Source organism: Callospermophilus lateralis, chromosome 3, assembly GCF_048772815.1.
Source record: "Callospermophilus lateralis isolate mCalLat2 chromosome 3, mCalLat2.hap1, whole genome shotgun sequence".
NCBI classification, from domain to species: domain Eukaryota; kingdom Metazoa; phylum Chordata; class Mammalia; order Rodentia; family Sciuridae; genus Callospermophilus; species Callospermophilus lateralis.
In genome coordinates this window covers 169,167,874-169,185,912 of record NC_135307.1, presented here as the reverse complement: position 1 = coordinate 169,185,912, position 18,039 = coordinate 169,167,874, and the positions used below count along the sequence as shown (strand labels likewise).

The following is an 18,039-nucleotide window of genomic DNA, read 5'->3' as shown; positions in this document are numbered from 1 at the left end:
GACACAGGAAAAGGCCACGCTTCCCATATCCTACCCCCAACAGCCTGCCCGAGCGGCTGAAATTCCACCATCTGCTATCTGTTTCTATGGATTAAATCGCCATGGCTTGATAACCTGGAAACATGTTTGAGAGGGTATTACACACTGCTTCTTATCAGTCAAGAACGCTCGAGTATAAATTACTCCCCCAGCCGTCCTTATAACTCAACATCTATCTGATAGCAGGCTTTACAGAAACAGATACAGGATGGGTAAGCTTAGCTCCAGGGAGGGGGCTGGGAAAAGTCAGAGGGAAAGCAAAGGGCATCCTGAGAAGGGCTGAGAAGATGGCCACAGGTGGAGTGGGGAGAGTGGGAGTCACCACCCAGATCTTATGTGATCTGCCCTGTCGCTGTAGCAATTGGACTTGGGCCCTGAAGTGTAAACATAGAGGACAGGTAAGGTTCTGGGGAACCACCCAGCAAGGGGATGCCTGCTTGGGAGCCATGTGAGAGGGTCACTTCATGAAAACCTCCCTCTGGAGATACCCCCCCCTCTGAGGCTGTGCTACCCTGTCACACTCCCATAGGGATGTCTCCAGAGCAGAAAAGCTGAACCATTCTGGATCAAAACTGGGCCTGGGGCCTCCTTCCAAACAAGCCCAAGGACTCTTGCCAATATTGTAAGTGAGAGGCCACTCACTGGGGCAGGGGGGCGGGGACCCCTGGAGACCTCAGGCCCCTCAGATCCAGATCAAGTGGAGGCAAATACTGGGCCAGCCCACCCGGGCAGGAGCCTGCCAGGGCTTGCCCTTACCTCTCTGTGTCGCAGCTGCAAGTTCTGGCCTTCGTAGTACAGGTTGTAGGTCTTCAGATGCAGGAGAAGTTCATTTCTTAGGGGGAAAGTGACAACATTTTCAGCTGAAGCCTCTTATAATACAATCATTCTCATCTCTAACCTGGCCTCAGTTACCCCTTCAGTGTATGTTCACATGAACACACACACACACACACACACACACAGAGTTTCCACGACCTTATGGCCACCTTCCCCCAGCATCAAGGTCAAGACTTGACCGAATGTTAAGAAGCAACTCTAGAACCCCAAGACAGTCCTGCCACTGGACTACCAAGGCTGGATCTTCTGTCGACACTCTCCCAAACCCAAGCCAAATGAACGGGCAGGTATGTCACAGATTCATGGAGACACCTTTCCAGAAGGCCTCAGGCCCTCCAAAGCCCACAGATGGGATTTCCCCTGCCTCTCCACTGCTTCCCTCCCTGGTGCATGCTGTGAGTGAGGACAGGAGAGTTCTCCACAGGCATTTGCAAAACTCAGAAAAACTCTGAGGCTTTTCAGAAGGTGAACAGGGACAGGTCTGGGACAGACCAACTCAGACGTGATTGACATGACCTCATTGTGGGTTTGAAAACTCACAAACGCCCACAAACAAGAGAGTGGATGAGCAAAGGAAGTCCCTGTCACACGGTGCATCGTTACACAGTCACAAAGATATGAACGAACAACACAACATGAACGAATCTCATTGGGAAAGAAGACAGACTTGAAAAGAGAACATAATGTGCGATTCCATGGGCCAGGCACAATGGCATGTGCCTGGAATCCCAGCCTCAGTTCAAAATACAAGAAATAAAAAGGGCTGGGAATGTATCTCAGAGATCAAGCATCCCTGGGTTCAATCCCCCCATACCAATAAATAAATAAATAAAGCTTGAAATGGGTTTTAGGTTTCAGAATAGAGGGTCACTTGTGGAACGGTGAGAGGAAGTGGACAGGCTTCTAAACCCTGGCAACATCCTATTTTCTTTCTTTTTTTTTTTTTTTTTTTTTTTTTTGTGTGTGTGTGTGTGTGTGAGAGAGAGAGAGAGAGAGAGAGAGAGAGAGAGAGACTATGTGTGTGTATGTGTTGCTGAGGATTCAACCCAGGGCCTCATGCACACTAAGCGAGTGCTCTACCATGGATCTACATCTTAGCCCTTTTTTATTTTTGTATTTTAAGACAAGGTCTCACTAAATTGCTGAGACCAGCCTTGAATTGGCAATCCTCCTGACTCAGCCACCCAAGCTACTGGGATTACAGGCGGGCACCACCACACCCAGCCATGTTCTATTTTTGATATGATTTTATCTAAAAGTGCTTGTTGTTGTACCCCATGAGGGATTGGGAAGGCAGGAGGTTGAGGAAGCCATTTGCTGTGTGTTTCTGCCTGTTCTCAGGCAAGAGGTGACAGAATCCAGTCCTTCTAAACCCAATCATCCAATGGAGAGATTTTTGGACCACAGCACAAGTTAAAACTCACTGGAAATTCCAAAAAAATTTTCTGACATATTAAACCTAGGTAAGGGAATAATTCTAATTCTAAGCAAGCTGAAATGAATGGTTAAAAAAAAAAAAAAAGTGGGTGCTGGAGTTGCAGTTCAGCGGTAGAGCGCTTGCCTTGTACACATGAGGCACTGCGTTCGATTCCCAGCAACACATATAGATAAGCAAATAAAATAAAGGACCATCAACAACTAAAAATAAATAAATAAATATTTTTTAAAAAGTGATTCCAAATAACTTAAGACAAAACATCTGGTACTTTTGAACACATAGATCTGAAACCCAGTCAGGAAAAGTCCCTGGAGAAATCCTTCAATAAAGAGATAAGAATGTTCTGGATCTCACACAACAGGCATCTGTGTATGGCCAAGTGTGTCTAAAGCAATTCAGTCTCAGATAAACTCAAGTTGGCTTATTTAAGACGGAGAACATTCAGTATGTAAAATTTCCAGGCTGGGCCAAAAAAAAATATATCCTCAAATTTGTAGTGGGAAAAAGTCAGTTTTGGCTTAACCCCTGTCATATTAGAAAGAAAGAGATTAGGAAGGGAGGAAAAGGAAGAGAGAAAGAAAAGAAAAATCTGAGTGCAAGACACCTATATTACATAGAAAACAAGGAACCTGCCCCTTCTACTCAGAGGGTGTGCTAATTTTAGCCAGAAACAGAGCAACGCAGGAACATAGAACCCAAGCCAGGACTCCCTCAGGCAATATCACAGACAGAACAGTGAGTAGTTTCTTAGTGTGTTGGGGCTGCTATAACAAAATACTAGAAACGGGGTGGCTTATAAACAATAGGAGTTTATGTCTCACAGTTCTGGAGGGCAGAAAGTCCCAGATCAAGGTGCCAGCAGATTCAGAGTCTGGCGAGGGCCTGCCCCTCAGAGATAGTACCTTCTTCCTGTGTCCTCACAAGGTAGAAGGGCAAACAAGCTCTCTCAGGCCTTTTCTCTAAGGGCACTAATTCCATTCATGAGATCTCCACTGTCAGGATCCTAGTCACTTTCGGAAGGTCTCCCCTCTTCATACCATCGACTTAGGTTAGGATTCAACATATGAATTTGAGGCAAACACAAACATCTAGGTCACAGCAAGCAGACACCATCCTCCTCCTCCTCCTGGAAGCCTTCCAAGATACCAAAAGGTGCTGTGTCTGGCTCCCCCTTTACTTCCCTCCCAGGCTAGGCTTTGGGGGATTTTTTTTTTTTTTTTTTTTTCAATCTAAAGCTGCAGACTTGCTGCTGTCCTCACAAGTCCAAGTCCAGCCGCTTGGCTCCCTTTCACACACCAGAGCCCTGGGCCTCTGATGCACAGAGGAAGCCTCTCTGCCTGTGGCTTCTATCCACCCACAATGTCCCCACACAGTACTGGCCCCTGGGCAAGGAGCACAGCAGAAATTCTTACTTGGAAATGTATTTATCTTGTCCACAGGGGACGAGGGACGTTTGGTGGTTGTAGTCCATTCTTCCTTTCTCTTTTCATCCGAGGGGAAGGCCTGTGATGGAAAGGAGAAGACCGAGGTTGAAGCTGGCTTTTGTCCTTGGGAAATTCAGCAGAACCTAGGCAGCAGCTGGCAAGGGGAGGAAGACACCGAATGAGACCATCCCCAGATCCACAGCCTGGGTGCCCACAGCTGACCCAGGACCGCTGAGAGGCCATTCTGCTGGCAGTGGCTACTGAGAGGAAACACCCTCAGGAAAGATGACAACTTTGGGATACTCCAAGAACAAATGCCCCAGCCACAAAGAATGCTGACACCCAGGCTGGTCCCAAGGGTGACCATCAAGCCTTGTCCCTGATGGGACCTTCATAACACAGGGCAGAGACCCATCAGACAGGAACAGCCCAGATTCCCCTGAGGTATACAGAGTGCTGTATTTGGATCTTAGATGTCCCCCAAGTGCCATGTGTTGAAAGCTTGGTCACCAACCTATGGCGCTATGGGGAGGTGATGTAACCTGTAGGAGGTGAGACCTCATGGAAGGAAGTGAGGTCATTGGGAGGTGCCATTAAAGGGACATTGGGAGCATAACCCCTCCATCTCTCACTCTCTGCTTCCCCATGGGCTCTCTGCCATGATGTGCTGCCTCATCACAAGTCCAAGTCCAGCCGTTTGGCTCCCCTTCACCACCAGAGCCCTGGCCCTCTGATGCACAGAGGAAGCCTCTCTGTCAGTGGCTTCTATCCACCCACAATGTCCCCACATAGTTCTGTCCATAGGGCAAGCAACGCAGCAAAAATTCTTACTTGGAAATGTATTTATCTTTGTATTTACTTTATATTATCTTTGTATTTACCACAGGCCCAAAGTGAAGGGGTCAAGCAAGCCTGGACTGAAACCACCAACCAAAATAAACGGTTCCTCCTTTTAAGCTGCTTATCTCAGTTATTTTGTGATGGTGACGGAAAACTGACAAACACACTGAGAATGGAGAAACCACCTAAAAATGCCCAAATAGAGCTGGACACAAACAACTACAGCATATGATCTGTGATTGCTATTAAAATGTGGGCAATTTCATTACCTGGGAAAAGAGCAATACATTATGAAAACATGGGTTATAGGGCTATGCATCTTATTTGTAGATATAAAATCTGCATAAATAGCTAAGGTTGGTGGCACATGCCTATAATCCCAGCAACTCAGAAGGCTAAGGCAGGAGGACCTCAAGATCAAGGCCAGCCTCAGCAACTAAGGGAGGCCCGAAGCAACTTAGAAAGACTGACTCAAAATGAAAAATTAAAAGGGCTGGAGGTATAGCTCAGTGGTTAAGTGCCCCTGGGTTCAATTTCCAGTACCAAAAAGAAATTAAAGAAGAGAAAAAGCTAGAAATATACACATTGATATGTATGAACACATACATTTAAATATGTATAAAACATACATTTAAATATGTAGGTATTCATCAAGTGTTCTTGGCACGATTAACATCCAGAGCTAGACCATTCTTGTTCGTGGGGGCTGTCCTGAGTTTTTGGAGGATGTTTAGCAGCATCCCTGGCCTCTAATCACTAGATCACCCCAGTCATAACAATCAAAAATGTCTCCAGACAAAATCACTCCAATTGAGAACCAGTGGCATTTATATGGATGCATAGAAACAATTGAAAGGCTGGCTTTATCTGGGTACTAGTAATTTTTTTCAAACATTTTATTAAGTGAATTTTCAGGGTTGATGTGGTGGCACACACCTGTCATCCCAGCAACTCGGGAGCCTGAGACAGGAGGATCGCAAATTTGAGGCCAAGCCTCAGCAAACTTAGTGAGATCCTGACTCAAAAAAGTAAAAGGGCTGAGGATGTAACTCAGTAATATACCAGGGATCAATTCTCAGTACCAAAAAAATAAAAATTAAAAATAAATAAAGAAGAAAGAAAGAGAAAGAATTTGCAAACATAAATATGAAGAAACAGGGCTGGGGTTGTGGCTCAGTGGTAGAGCACTTGCTTAGCATGTGTGAGGCACTGGGTTAGATTCTCAGCACCACATAAAAATAAATGAATAAGATAAAGGACCATCAACATCTAATATATATATAATTTTTTGTTTGTTTGTTTTGTTTAAAGATGAAGAAACATTACCATGAAAGCCAAGACTATTGTATCCTTAATCTTTTACTAAACTTACTCTATCACACATCTATTCATCTGTACATCCCTTAATTCAGTTACAAGTCCATGTTATTTTTCATTCACTTCAAAGTACATTACTGACATCAATCACTTTCCCTTAAATACTTCAGCATGCATTTCATTAAACTGAGCTCAACACTTGTTTATGGAAACAGATGGAACCCGCCCTGCTGACACCTTGATTTTAGCCCCATGAGAACCATGACAGACCTCTGACCCACACCACTGTTAAGATAATAAATCTGTGTTGTTTTAAACCTCTGAGTTTTGGTAATTTGTTATGGCAACTATGGGAATGAATGCAAAGGAATGAGAGTCCAGGGAGGGAACAGAGGGCTGAGTTCCACTCAGAAAACTCCAAGTCCACCTGTGTACCCAAAAGCCATACCCTAGAGACACAACTGCTCTCTCTAAATTTTAAATATATAAAAACTTTTCCAGAAAGGTAATCCCAGCAACTCAGAAGCCTGAGGCAGGAGGATCACAAGTAAGGCCAGCCTCAGCAACTTAGCAAGCCTTAAGCAATTCAGCAAGACCCAGTCTCGTAATAAAAAAATAAATAAAAGGGGCTGGGAGTGTAGCTCAGTGGTTAAGTGCCCCTAGGTTCAATCCCCAGTACTATTCCACCCCCACCCCCCAATCAATTTTTTTCCAGGAAAATAATTCCAGGAAAAAATAATCTGATCATAAAACCCAGAGTGAATATGTACTGCATAAAAAGGGAGAAAGGAAAGTGAGAAAGTTTTTCCTTTTTTTCATTTTAAGTGACAATTACCCATAACTAGTACATATCCAAAAGGTACCCTTTATATGCATGTGTCAGTTTTCATTTTCAACACACATTCACTGTGTGCCTAGCCATGCCAAACATTGTGCTTCTGGAGGGCTCCACAGCGTTCAACAGCAAATGGGCCCTATCCTGCCCTTGGGGTGCACAGTCTAGTAGGAGGGAGACAAAGGGAGCAGCCCCTTCTACCAAAGGAAGGCAGGGCTATGGTAGCTCACCAAAGGACACCTAATATGAGTTTGGGTGGGGAGCTGGGAGCTTTCTGAAGGAAGTGACCTCCAAACGAAGAAGTCTTTGATGAGATGGCACCGGCAAAAAGGAGGGTGGATGTGCCCAAGCAGGAGGATCAGGCACCCCTGAGTCATGCAGGATGGGGTGGTGTGTGCAGGCACACGGTCAGGTGAGGTCACCAGGGAGAGAGTGAAAAGGGCTAAGGCAGGGCTCTGAGATACCTAGTCGGGCAGTGTGGATCAAGGAATAAGAGTCCCTTGGTGGGGTGGGAACAAAAGATAGCGTATTCTGGAAGCCCAGAAAACAGGGTACCTTGAGATAGAGGCCGTGGTGAGCAGGGCCAGGAGCTGGTGAGGGGAGCCCAGGGAAGGGAAACTGGAGCCCGATTTGAAGCACACGAAGGTCTTGAGGAACCTCAGCCGGAGCCAATTGTACAGCCTGGCTAGAGTGGGAATCAGATGGGCGGTGCCTAGTGCCCTTCTCCCCATGCACCCCGGAGTCTGTCTTCATCCATGCCTCTATTCCTGCAGCTGTCTTTCAAGACTCACATCATTTGGACTCACAATCTCCATCTCTTATTCTCCTCAGAATTCTACAGCCTATCTTCTAATTCGTGGGTTGATTTTTCTGCAGACCTCTCTTTGTTCACTGCCTCCAATATAACCTATAATTTAGTCATTCTGTTCTGCATCCGAAAGCAATCTGCCCTGCTCTTAAGACGACTCCCTTTTGATTCCAGGTCCTCTTAAATCTACTGAGAATACCAATGAGAGAATTTTAAGTCTTCTCTATGGTTATTAAATCTATTTGGTACTAGAGGGGAAAAAAAACAGGCGGATCAATGAAACCATATAACATACAGAATTAGACCCAAGACCCAAATTTATCTGAGAACATAGAATGTGAGCAGAATTTCTAAATAATAGGGGGAAAAAATAGATTAACTGCAACAACAAAAAAAGTCACTAGAGAATTTGCTGACTCCGGAAAGAGGGAGATAGGGAAGCTAAAGCCCTGTCTTACTCCATCCACCAAAAGAAATCACAGATGAGTAAAAAGTTTAAGCATTAAGCAATAAAATGCAGCTGTCTCCTCCAGCTGCCCAAGATGCTAAAAGGAAAGAAGGCCGAAGGGAAGAAGGTGACCCCGGCCCCTGCTGTCATCAAGATAGGAAGCCAAGAAGGTGGCGAACCCTGTTTAAGAAAAGGCCTGAGAACTTCAGCATTGGACAGGACACCCAGCCCCAAAGGGACCCTACCCACTTTGTAAGATGGCCCCACTGCAACCAGATGCAGCAGCAAAGGGCTGTACTCTGTAAGCGGCCAAAAGTGCCTCCTGCAGCTAATGAATTCACCCAGGCCTTGGCCGGCCAGTTACCCAGCTGCTTATGCCCCGAGGAGAGACCAGAGACTAAGCAGCAGAAGCTGTTGGCATGGGTAGAGAGAAAAGCTGCTGGCAAAGCGGATGTCCCCACTAAGAGACCAGCCATCCTTGGAGCAGGGGTCAATGCTGTCACCACCTTAGTGGAGAACAAGGGGGCTCAGCTGGTGGTGGTTGCACGTGATGCGGATCCCACCCAGCTGCTATCTTCCTGCCTGCTGTGTGTGGCAAGATGGGAGCCCCCTACTGCACCGTCCAGGGGAAGGCCAGACTGGGACATCGGACTCACAGGAAGACATGCACCACTGTTGCCTTCACACAGATTAACTTGGAAGACAAGGTCGCTCTGGAAAAGCTGGTGAAAGCTATCAGAACCAACTACAAGGACAGATGGGATGAGATCTGACGTCACGGGAGAGGCAACATCCTGGGTCCAGAATCTGTGGCTCGCATTGCCAAGTTGGAAAAGGCAAAGGCTAAAGAACTGGACACTAAGCTGGGATAAATGTACACTGTTGTGTTTTCTGTACGTAATAATAAAAATCATCCTTCATCCAGAAAAATAAAGTGCTGATGCTGGTCCTGGCAGCACACACCTATAATCCCAGTGATTCAGGAGGCTAAGGCAGGAGGATTCTGAGTTAGAGGCCGGCCTCAGCAACTTAGTGATACCCTTAACCTTTTAGCGAGAGCTTGTCTCAAAATTGAAAAAAAAAGAAAGAAAGAAAAAGAAAAGAAAAGAAAAGGCCTGGGGATGTAGCTCAGTGGTAAAGTGCCCCTGAATTTTAATCCTAGTACCTATAAATAAATAAAATGCTGAGGGAAATGTAGTATAAACTTCAAGTGGGAAAAACCTTTATATTCAAAACTCAAAATATAGAAGATAAAATTTTTTTAAAAAGATGCTAACTCATACTAATTAAAACAAATTTTAAAAAGAACAATATTAAAAGATATTCAATATGAACTAAAAAATAAAAAGATGCTAACTCGTGGGGCTGGGGTTGTGGCTCAGTGGCAGAGCACTTGCCTAGCATGTGTGAGGCATTGGGTTTGATTCTCAGCACCACATGTAAATAAATAAAATAAAGGTCCACTGACAACCAAAAAAACATATTTTTTTAAATGATACTGGGCTAGGGCTATAGCTCAGTTGGCAGAGTGCTTGCCTTGCATGCTCAAGGCCCTCAGTTCAATCCCCAACACCATTAAAAAAAAAAAAAAAAAGATGCTAACTTATAAAAATGTTAACTTTTTTCTGGAAAACAAAATTTAACCCTATACTACAAAGGCAAACGTCAAATTGGGGAAAATATTTACAATACATGAAACAAATGGCTAATGTCTTTAATACATAAAGGGCTTTAATAAAACAATAAGAAAAAGGTCCTATAGTCATTTTGAAGAGAAAAAGGGGGCGGGATGGCCCAAGGGACATAATTCACAGAAAAATAAATTCAAAATAATAATAAACCTATGAAAAGACCTCATGATCATGACCCTCATGACCTTTTTACTTACCAGATTGGTTCAAATCAAGTAGTCTGATGATCCCAAATATACAAACTCACCCAGACCCAGTCATTTTCTACCTGTTGGGTGATCTTATCAAGGCCATCACAATAACTACAACGTATAGGCTCACGTTGCCCCTCATGTTTCTAATCTGACTTCTCCCCATCTTTTTTCTACATCTCAGGAAAGGAGCACTAGGAAAATGGTCCCATAGTCTACCATATTGTCAAACTGAAATTCCAGGTAAGTGATTCTAGGACACCACCCCTCCTTTGTCTGCCTTGGGAACATCTACATCTCTCTTCACAAACTTTCAAACCATAACCCCAAATCCCTGACTACCCCAGCCAGCTGCAAAAACCAAGCTCAAGTTATGCATGCACGCTTTAGGGCAAACACAGCCGTTAACAAAGGGCCGGAAATTTAGAGTTAGGTCTCAAACAGAGTATTGTTCCTCACATAAGGAAGAGTCAGAGGAAGACGTTTATGGGGTTGGAATGTGGATTCAATTGGAGACTTCCTCCAAGGGTTCCTGCCAACATCTGTGGCCTTGGAGAGAGGGATTCGCACAGCCAGCTGATTGCAAATCTTCAGTCTCCCCAGTTATCATCTAGACCCTCTGGAGTCCTCCTATGCTCTAAAATGCCCTGTAAGAATCATTTATGAGCATCACTTCCAACAATGCCTTGGGAATGCAGACTGACAGTCACCAGGTCTTTTAGAAGGGAAAGGGAAAGGAGAAATGGGGGTCTTCCCACATCAGCAGCATTGACACCTCAGAGCTTATCACACAGTGAAAGGAGAGAGGAAGAAATAAATAAAATGCTGAAGGAAGTGTAGTATAAACTTCAAGTGGGAAAACCTTTATATTCAAAACTCAAAATACAGAAGATATAATTTTTTTTTAAAAAAGATGCTAACTCGTGGGAGGGGATTGTGGCTCAGTGGCAGAGCATTTGCCTATCATGGTGAGACACTGGGTCTGATTCTCAGCACCACATGTAAATAAATAAAATAAAGGTCCATAATAAAATAAAAAGGGCGGGCATAGCTCAGCGGCAGAGTGCTTTCCTAGCGGGCACCAGGCTCTGGGTTCAAGCCCCAATAGCACCAATGGGGAGAAAAAAAAGAATCAATACTTCTTTTTTAGAAAAATCACTTTAGAAAATAAAATACCTATATTCTACTAATTACAAAGCACATCTGCAAAAACTTTAGATGTGACTATTGCTGGACTTGCCCACTTGGCAGTGAGCCTCTTAGTCGCGTTGGGCTTCTTTTGGGACCACCGACCAGTCAGTCTTCCCTTCTAGCACTAGCTTCCTGCTTTGGCGGAATACTCTGGATTCTCCTCAGCTCCATTAGCCACCGGGGTGAGGCCATCTAGCTGGCTGATGGGATCTAGCTCACCCCATGTGGAGACCCATCATGATTGCCTCAAGGGCATGACCTCCCCAAAGACCCCTGAGAATGTCCTTACAAAGGAAAGGTCCCTTGGTCATTAGTGTGACACACTGAAGGTGGAACCTGCTTCCCAGGCCCTGTAGGTGTTCTCATGTCCCTCCTTCAGACTCCAGCAAGCTCACATGTTCCCTAGACCCTGATTCAAACTTACCTCCCACTCTGAACTGTCACCATTGTCCCCAGTGTCCGCATTGTGTGGGGACAGGTGCTCAGCCCTCTTACTGCGCCTTCTTACAGCTCCATTCAGAAATCCTGCCTGGTGTTTCCCCTCCTGGGCCTGACCCTTCCTTCCTCTGGGCCCACAGCTCCCAGCCTGTGCCTCTCTCCTGCCAAGACTCAAGGAAACGGATGGAGTCAGTAGCAGCCCAGGGAAGGGAACCTGCGGCTTTGCTCAGGGATCCCCAGGAGCAGGAGGAGGACCCATCTTCAGAGGAACTTGTAAGGGAGCGAGGGAAGCCGGGCAGGACTGGCAATGAGGAGGGGATGCATGGGTCTGGGGGGAGGCCAGACTCAGCCTGCTCCCAAGGGAGCTCTGGGGTGCAAAGAGGGCGGGGTTGTCGAGCTAGAGGCAGGGGGGACAGGCCTTATGTGCCAGTCAGGCACTGACGAGAGCCAGTCATGGATGGGGGGGTGACTCTCCAGCATTTTCCTGCAAGAGACTAGCAAGAGCTAGTCTCAGGATAAAGGGGACAGTGAAGGCCTGTCAGGAGCCAGTGCTCACCACACGCTGTAGATAAAGGGAACCTGGGTGGGGACCTCAGCGTCCAGAGCACCCTGAGTTTGGTACGGAAGCGCAGCCTGGCTCTGCCAAGCTGGGAAGAAGCAGCTTCCAGGGCCAGCTCTGTGCCAGTCAAGGCCCTGTCACTGGCACTCTAAAGAGGTTCCCCTCTTCCTCGTCACAGACCTCACTTACAGGTGTTTCCAGCCTCCCAGAAAAATAAATGAGGGGCTGTCCAAGGCCCGGAAATCCACAGGCTCAGCTTCCTCTGAGGACAGCAGATGCCATATCCTTGAGAAGCCCTAGAAGGTAGGAACAGCATCCAGAGCGCTCTCCAAAGACAAAATCTGTTCTTAGCCCTTGGTTCCTCCAAATGCCGGTGCCCTCACTCCTCAGTCAGGGAGCCCAGAGGCTAGCTCCCTCCCTGGGTTTCTGTCCCAGCTGTGAGAGTAAGCGCCTCTCCTCTTACATGTTGCCTGGAAAGTCCCAGGAAAAAAAGCGGGGGGCAAATGCAGAACAGAAAGTCACAACCTCTGGAAAGTCCAGAGTGAGATGGATGAAGAATCCCCTTTGATGGCTGTTTTTGTTTCCCAAACTGTTCTCCTGGTTGTATGGCAGGAGCCAGGCCCCACCCCACCTGCACCTCAGCTCCCGGTGGAGCCTGGGGAGGGCATTAGGGCAGAAGTCAATTTACAGAAAAAACACCTGCAAGGAGGGAGAGACAGACTCCAGGAGGAGAGGGCTTCCCGTGGGCAGTTCCCAGGGTGGCAGACCCTCCAGCTACCACCTGATCAGTGAGACAGAATATCCTTTGAAGAAAGGAAGGAATGGGAATTCCTAAAAGCAACCTGAACTGGGTATTTAGCACCTCCTTCCTGTTATTAAGAATTCCAAGGAGACACTGCACAGTATCCCAAAGGCGGCGTATGCACGCACAGAGCTGGTGCAAAAGGCCTTCTTGCAAACCAGGGCACCGTGTCACAGAAGCCAGGAAGTCAGCCCTGGGCTCTAGGCCTGATGTACAGGAAATGCTCACTGGAGATCTGCAGCTTCCCCTTTTGGGGCCTGTCCCCACCTCTTCTCTGAGCCCTGCCCCTGCCTCTGAGGACAATCTGGATCTCCTGGGTTGCACAACAGAGTTATCTGACACAGTGCTTCATACTGTGGTGTTAAAGATTATTTGGTTTGGTCTCCCAGGAAATCTGCTTTGTACCCAAGCAGTGACAGAGGAGATAACGTGGGGCCCCCTGTACTGTCCTCATAGCAGGGCAGGAAGAAGTGCCAATGGCAAACAGGAAACCCGGCCCCATTGCGCTACATGAGGAAGGAGACTTGAGTTGTGGGCTGGGTTCCTGCCAAGATCTGGAGATGACAAGAGATTCTACACAGAGGTTCACCAACTTGAGCCTGCCGGGGGGCTGGGCAAAATTCGGGTTGACACTGAAGGAAACGAGGTGCCCCTTTTCCACCTGCATGCCTCAGTCAACAGAAGGCCCACTTCCTGGCCGGGCTGCATCCTCCCTGGAATCTGCTCATCCCCAGACCCTTCCCCAAACAAACTCCAACACCTCCTTCCCCACCACGTCTCCAGATCTCCAGGGACCCACTGACAGTCCACCACGTGGCTTTCCCAGCCACCCTGCTCAGGAAGGGATCCAGCACCAAACACTTGCATGGAGGGACACCGAAGTCAAGTGTCCTGGGAGAATGTACTCCACTTTCAAAGATTTACTTTTGACTTCCTCCTCCAACCCCCAAATTTTAAGCATTACGGAAGTTACTTTACCCTGCTCAGGAGGAACAGAATGAAGGAAGCCAGGGGGAAAGGACTCAGTCTAAGAGCTCTAGCAGGGGGTCCTCAATATCAGTTTTCCCACAAATGGGAACCAGAACAACTAGGGAACCTTTTGGGCTATGATAAGACAACAAATGTGAATAAGTAGACAGCTACCATGCAGAGCTTACTCCAGGCTCTCTATTTATCTGCTTCAATTCATTTAATCCCCACAACAACCCCATGAAGAGTTCAGGGTGTAGCTTGGTGGTAAAGGACTTATCTAACACACGTGAGTCTCTAGGTTTGATCCCCAACACCACCAAACAATAAAAGAAGTTTTATTATCCCCATTTTGCAGGTAAATCTATCAAGGCACCAAGAAGCTACATAACTTACCCAAAGATACAGCTGGCAAGGAGCAGAGCTGAGGTCCAAACCCAAGATGGCACCACGGCAAAGGAGAACCCCTACATACTACAGCTCCCCTTGGAGTGAAGGGAAGGAGATTTCACCAAATGAACTGAGCCAGCTGCAGTCTGGAGGGTCTGCCTCAGTGGGTGTCAGAATCTGGAGGCCTTGCTAAAACCCAGATGCCTGCCACCCTCAACCTGCAGTTTCTAACTCAGTAACTCAGTGACTCTGGGTGGAGTCGGGAGATGATGCATTTCTTTCTTTCTTTCTATCTTTTTTGCGTTGCTGGCGATCAAATCCAGAGCCTCATGCGTGCCAGGCAAGTGCTCTACCGCTGAGCCACATCCCCAAGATACTGCGTTTCTAACAAGCTCCTGGCTGTGCTAATGCTCCTAGGAAAGCCTTGTGCTCTATCTCAGTCCATCCAGGAACCCCACAGGGAGGGCTTTATTTTCACTGCTCTACAGATGAGGAAACAGAAGGTCCCAGAGGTTAGGCAATTTGTTCAGGTGACACAGCTGGCCTGAAGCCTGTGCTCCTTCTCTGGTATCTGCTGAGAGCTGGATCTGAGGGACTCCCACCCAGGCACAGGGGAGGCAGCAGCAGGCTGGGAGTCCTGGGGAATAGAGGGAGGGAGGGACTGACCCTGCAGACAGGCTAGAGGAAAGGCAGACCCTGACCCTCCCTGCAGGCCTAGCGTATGCAGATCCCTGTCCAGGAGCCTGGGCACTGGCATTCGCAGAGCGACTGACCATAGCACCCTGTCTAGAGATGAACTACTTCCCCACAAATCTTTTTCCACCCCACCCTCACCCCTAGAAAAAGCTTCAGCTATTGGCCAATACCAAACACAGGCCCTTCCTGACACGCATCTCAGCCTGGGCCACCAGGGAGATGAGGAACTGAAACGCAGCAAGCAGCAAGGCTGGACTCCCCAAGCAGGTGGCTCTGCAAAGTCCCTTCTCCTTCCACACCAACTGGGGCCCCTCCTGGGCTTTCTGGCTCAGACCCTCCCTCGCACACAGGCCTGAGCTCCCCAACCCACAGGGCCCGTGGACGACCTGAGGAAGCAGGGCTGGAACCCCTGCTCCCAACGCCTGCTTCCGGCCCCACACCAACAGGCAGGCGCTGGCCAGGTGAATGACCAGGAAAGCAGCCCCAGGGACCCAGACGACGGCCTCCCAGGCAGGATGAGCAGCCTCCTGTTTATAGGGAAGTCCCGCCAGTTTCCACAGCTTTTAACCTTTTGGATGGATGTTTAGAAGAAAACTCAAGGGCCCTTCACCTCTCATCAGAAAACCGGGAACCAAAAAAAGGCCTAAAGGAAGTAAAACTTTTAGACAGAAAAAGTGGTACATGTGAGTGGACGTGAATGTACAGGTTTGGGTGTGTAAGCACGGTGTGCGTGGCATGTTTGGGAGTGTGTGGGGTGGGGTGTGGTGTTGGTGGGGTATGTGTACATGTGTATGTGTGTGGGGACAGGGGGTGGGTGTGCGTGTGGTATGAATGTGTGCGGGTGTGGCACGTGTCCATGCTTCTGGGTGTTCACGAGTGAGGGTATGTATATGTGACATGTGAGAAATGTCAGGAAAAGCAAAGTCCCCTCACACTGTAGTCAACACAGAAGTCTTCTGACACCAAGTGCCCAAGTGCATGGGGATTTCTCCCACTAGCAATCAATTCTGCTGTAGACACCAGCTCAGCATCCTCTAACCCACATCAGGAAAGACTACCTTCCTGGAGAGAGTGTCAGATCCCATGGCTTGAGGCCTCAGTCCCCTAGATCACCTCCCACATCTCAGATGCCAGTCACTAGTCCTAGGCAACTTTATCTGTGTTTTGAATCCACCAACTACAAATTAGGGTTCCAACAACCCCCTTCTCAGTTTTGATTAATTAGCTAATGCGGTTCACAGGACTCAAGCGAACATGTTCACATGTTTATTGTAAAAGATGTTGCAGAGGATAGGAATGAAGGATGCACAGAGCAAGGTCTGGGTGAAGAGTTGCAGAGCTTCTGTGACCTCTCCAGGTGTGCTACCCTGTAGGAACCTCCACATGCTTGCTTATCTGGGAGCTCTCTGAACCCAAGCCTGTTGGGTATTTATGCATGAACAACTGTGTCGATATGTGATTAGACGAAAAAAAAAAAAATAGGTATTATCTAATGCCAATAGACAGGGAGGGGAAACCCAGGAAGGCCTGCATTCTTCTTGGCCTCTCCATGTAGCATTCCCCACTCCAGGTTATGAGGCAAGACCCCTCTGGAACAAGGAGGGTCTTATGGCTTACTATAGGACAAAGTAGGTCAGAGAACTTAGACTCTGACTCAGAGAAACCAGAGACTTAAACCCTACCACTTTTATCTGCAAATAAGAAACATTCTGACCTGCAATTCTCAAAACCAAGGGATATTTGATTGGACAGTTTTAATATCTAACCTGGATAAAGGCAAATTAAGCTTCCTTCTAGCCCAATAATGAGGGATATAAATGGAGTCACATCCTACAGGGAGGCCATCCTGTAGGCAGGACATGAGTCTGTGTCCTTGAGCTCCCACACACCTGCCTGTTCATGGGTTGGTCTCTCAGTTCTGCAGACCTGCTGGCTGATCCGGGCAGGTAAGGAAGGGCTGGCTCCAGTTCCCTGTTTCCTCTGAGCACAGGTTTCTGTGATGGCCACACGTCCTGTTTACTGGGTCATCTCCAAGTCACAGGCCAATCTGAGACTCACCTCTGACCTCACATCCCTTTCCTGAAGGGAACCCCAGCACTTCTTCCTTTTATGGTGCCACAGGCTGAGACTCTGAGCTTCGTGTGCAGAGATCTTGGGGTTTCCTTTACTTGCTACCTGGAGACAGGGCCGGAAACCTGGCGGGGTTGCCCCTTACCCCCACCCCCGGAGACAGGCAGGTCCCTTGGATGTGAGAAGCAGTAAGGAGGGAAGAGAGGGGTGGCTCTGACATACTCTGGGCCCTCCCAAGGTGCAGCCATTGTGGGGGCATCTTATCTACCCTCCTCTAACCTCGTTAACACACCAACAGCGTGTGGGGGGAAATTCACTCTCACACATCAGATCTGGAAGCCATCCTAGGGCCAGGAGGGATGGGTCATCTGGGGGTTTCCAGAACATTTCCAGGAGGTTGAGGGGAAGTCTTTCACAACATCATATTCAGGCCCTCCTCTGCCTGCCCTGTGAAAAGCTAACAAAGCCTACAGGAAAATCAGCCTCCTAAAAAACAGAACTTCAACATGGCCCTCAAAGGCTGTTTTTCTAGAATCTTCTTTATACTTCCCTGTCTGAAATTCCAAAGACAGTTGTCCACTGGACAGATGAAAAAGCACAGCCAGGTAAAGAAACATCCTGAGAGCCCTCTCAGACCCACACACTCCTCTGGACACACTGGAGGCCTGGCAGGCCCACAGGGAGCTCACTTAAGGAACTCAAAGCCCTTGTCACAGAACAAGGCATACTGGAGAAAAGCCACTTGACCCATGTCGTGACCCCTGAATAGAGCCATGAGACCTAGCTTCCCAGTCCTGGGTCCCACAGCTGCTTGTCCTGCTGCAACTAGATGTAACCTGAAATACAGACAGAGCTCACCAGCTACTACCCCACTGCACTAAAGTCCACACACAGCAGAATAATCCCACCCCAGATGTCCATGTGATCAAAAAGATCCTACACGGAGATTTAGGAAAAGGGCACAATTATCTGAAACTATTGCTCATATCTCCAGAGTACTTGGGGCCTCCTGGACCCCAGCAGCTAAAGTCCTCCCTACACCATGGACAGAACTTT

The 18,039-nt window shown here is 47.6% G+C and overlaps 1 protein-coding gene and 1 pseudogene across 1 annotated transcript in view; one reads left to right on the top strand and one right to left on the bottom strand.

Moving 5' to 3' along the window:
- Rassf2 (Ras association domain family member 2) overlaps window positions 1-18,039 on the bottom strand; it is a 42,397-nt gene that overhangs the window by 16,180 nt on the left and 8,178 nt on the right. The window contains exons 3-4 of the mRNA XM_076851571.2: window positions 3,727-3,817; window positions 796-871 (exon numbers count right to left, since the gene is read on the bottom strand). Coding sequence (XP_076707686.1) covers window positions 796-871; window positions 3,727-3,785 — 135 coding nt within the window. The 5' untranslated portion in view covers window positions 3,786-3,817. The remainder of the gene's footprint in view (window positions 1-795; window positions 872-3,726; window positions 3,818-18,039) is intronic.
- Window positions 8,075-8,858, top strand: LOC143394347 (large ribosomal subunit protein eL8 pseudogene; annotated as a pseudogene).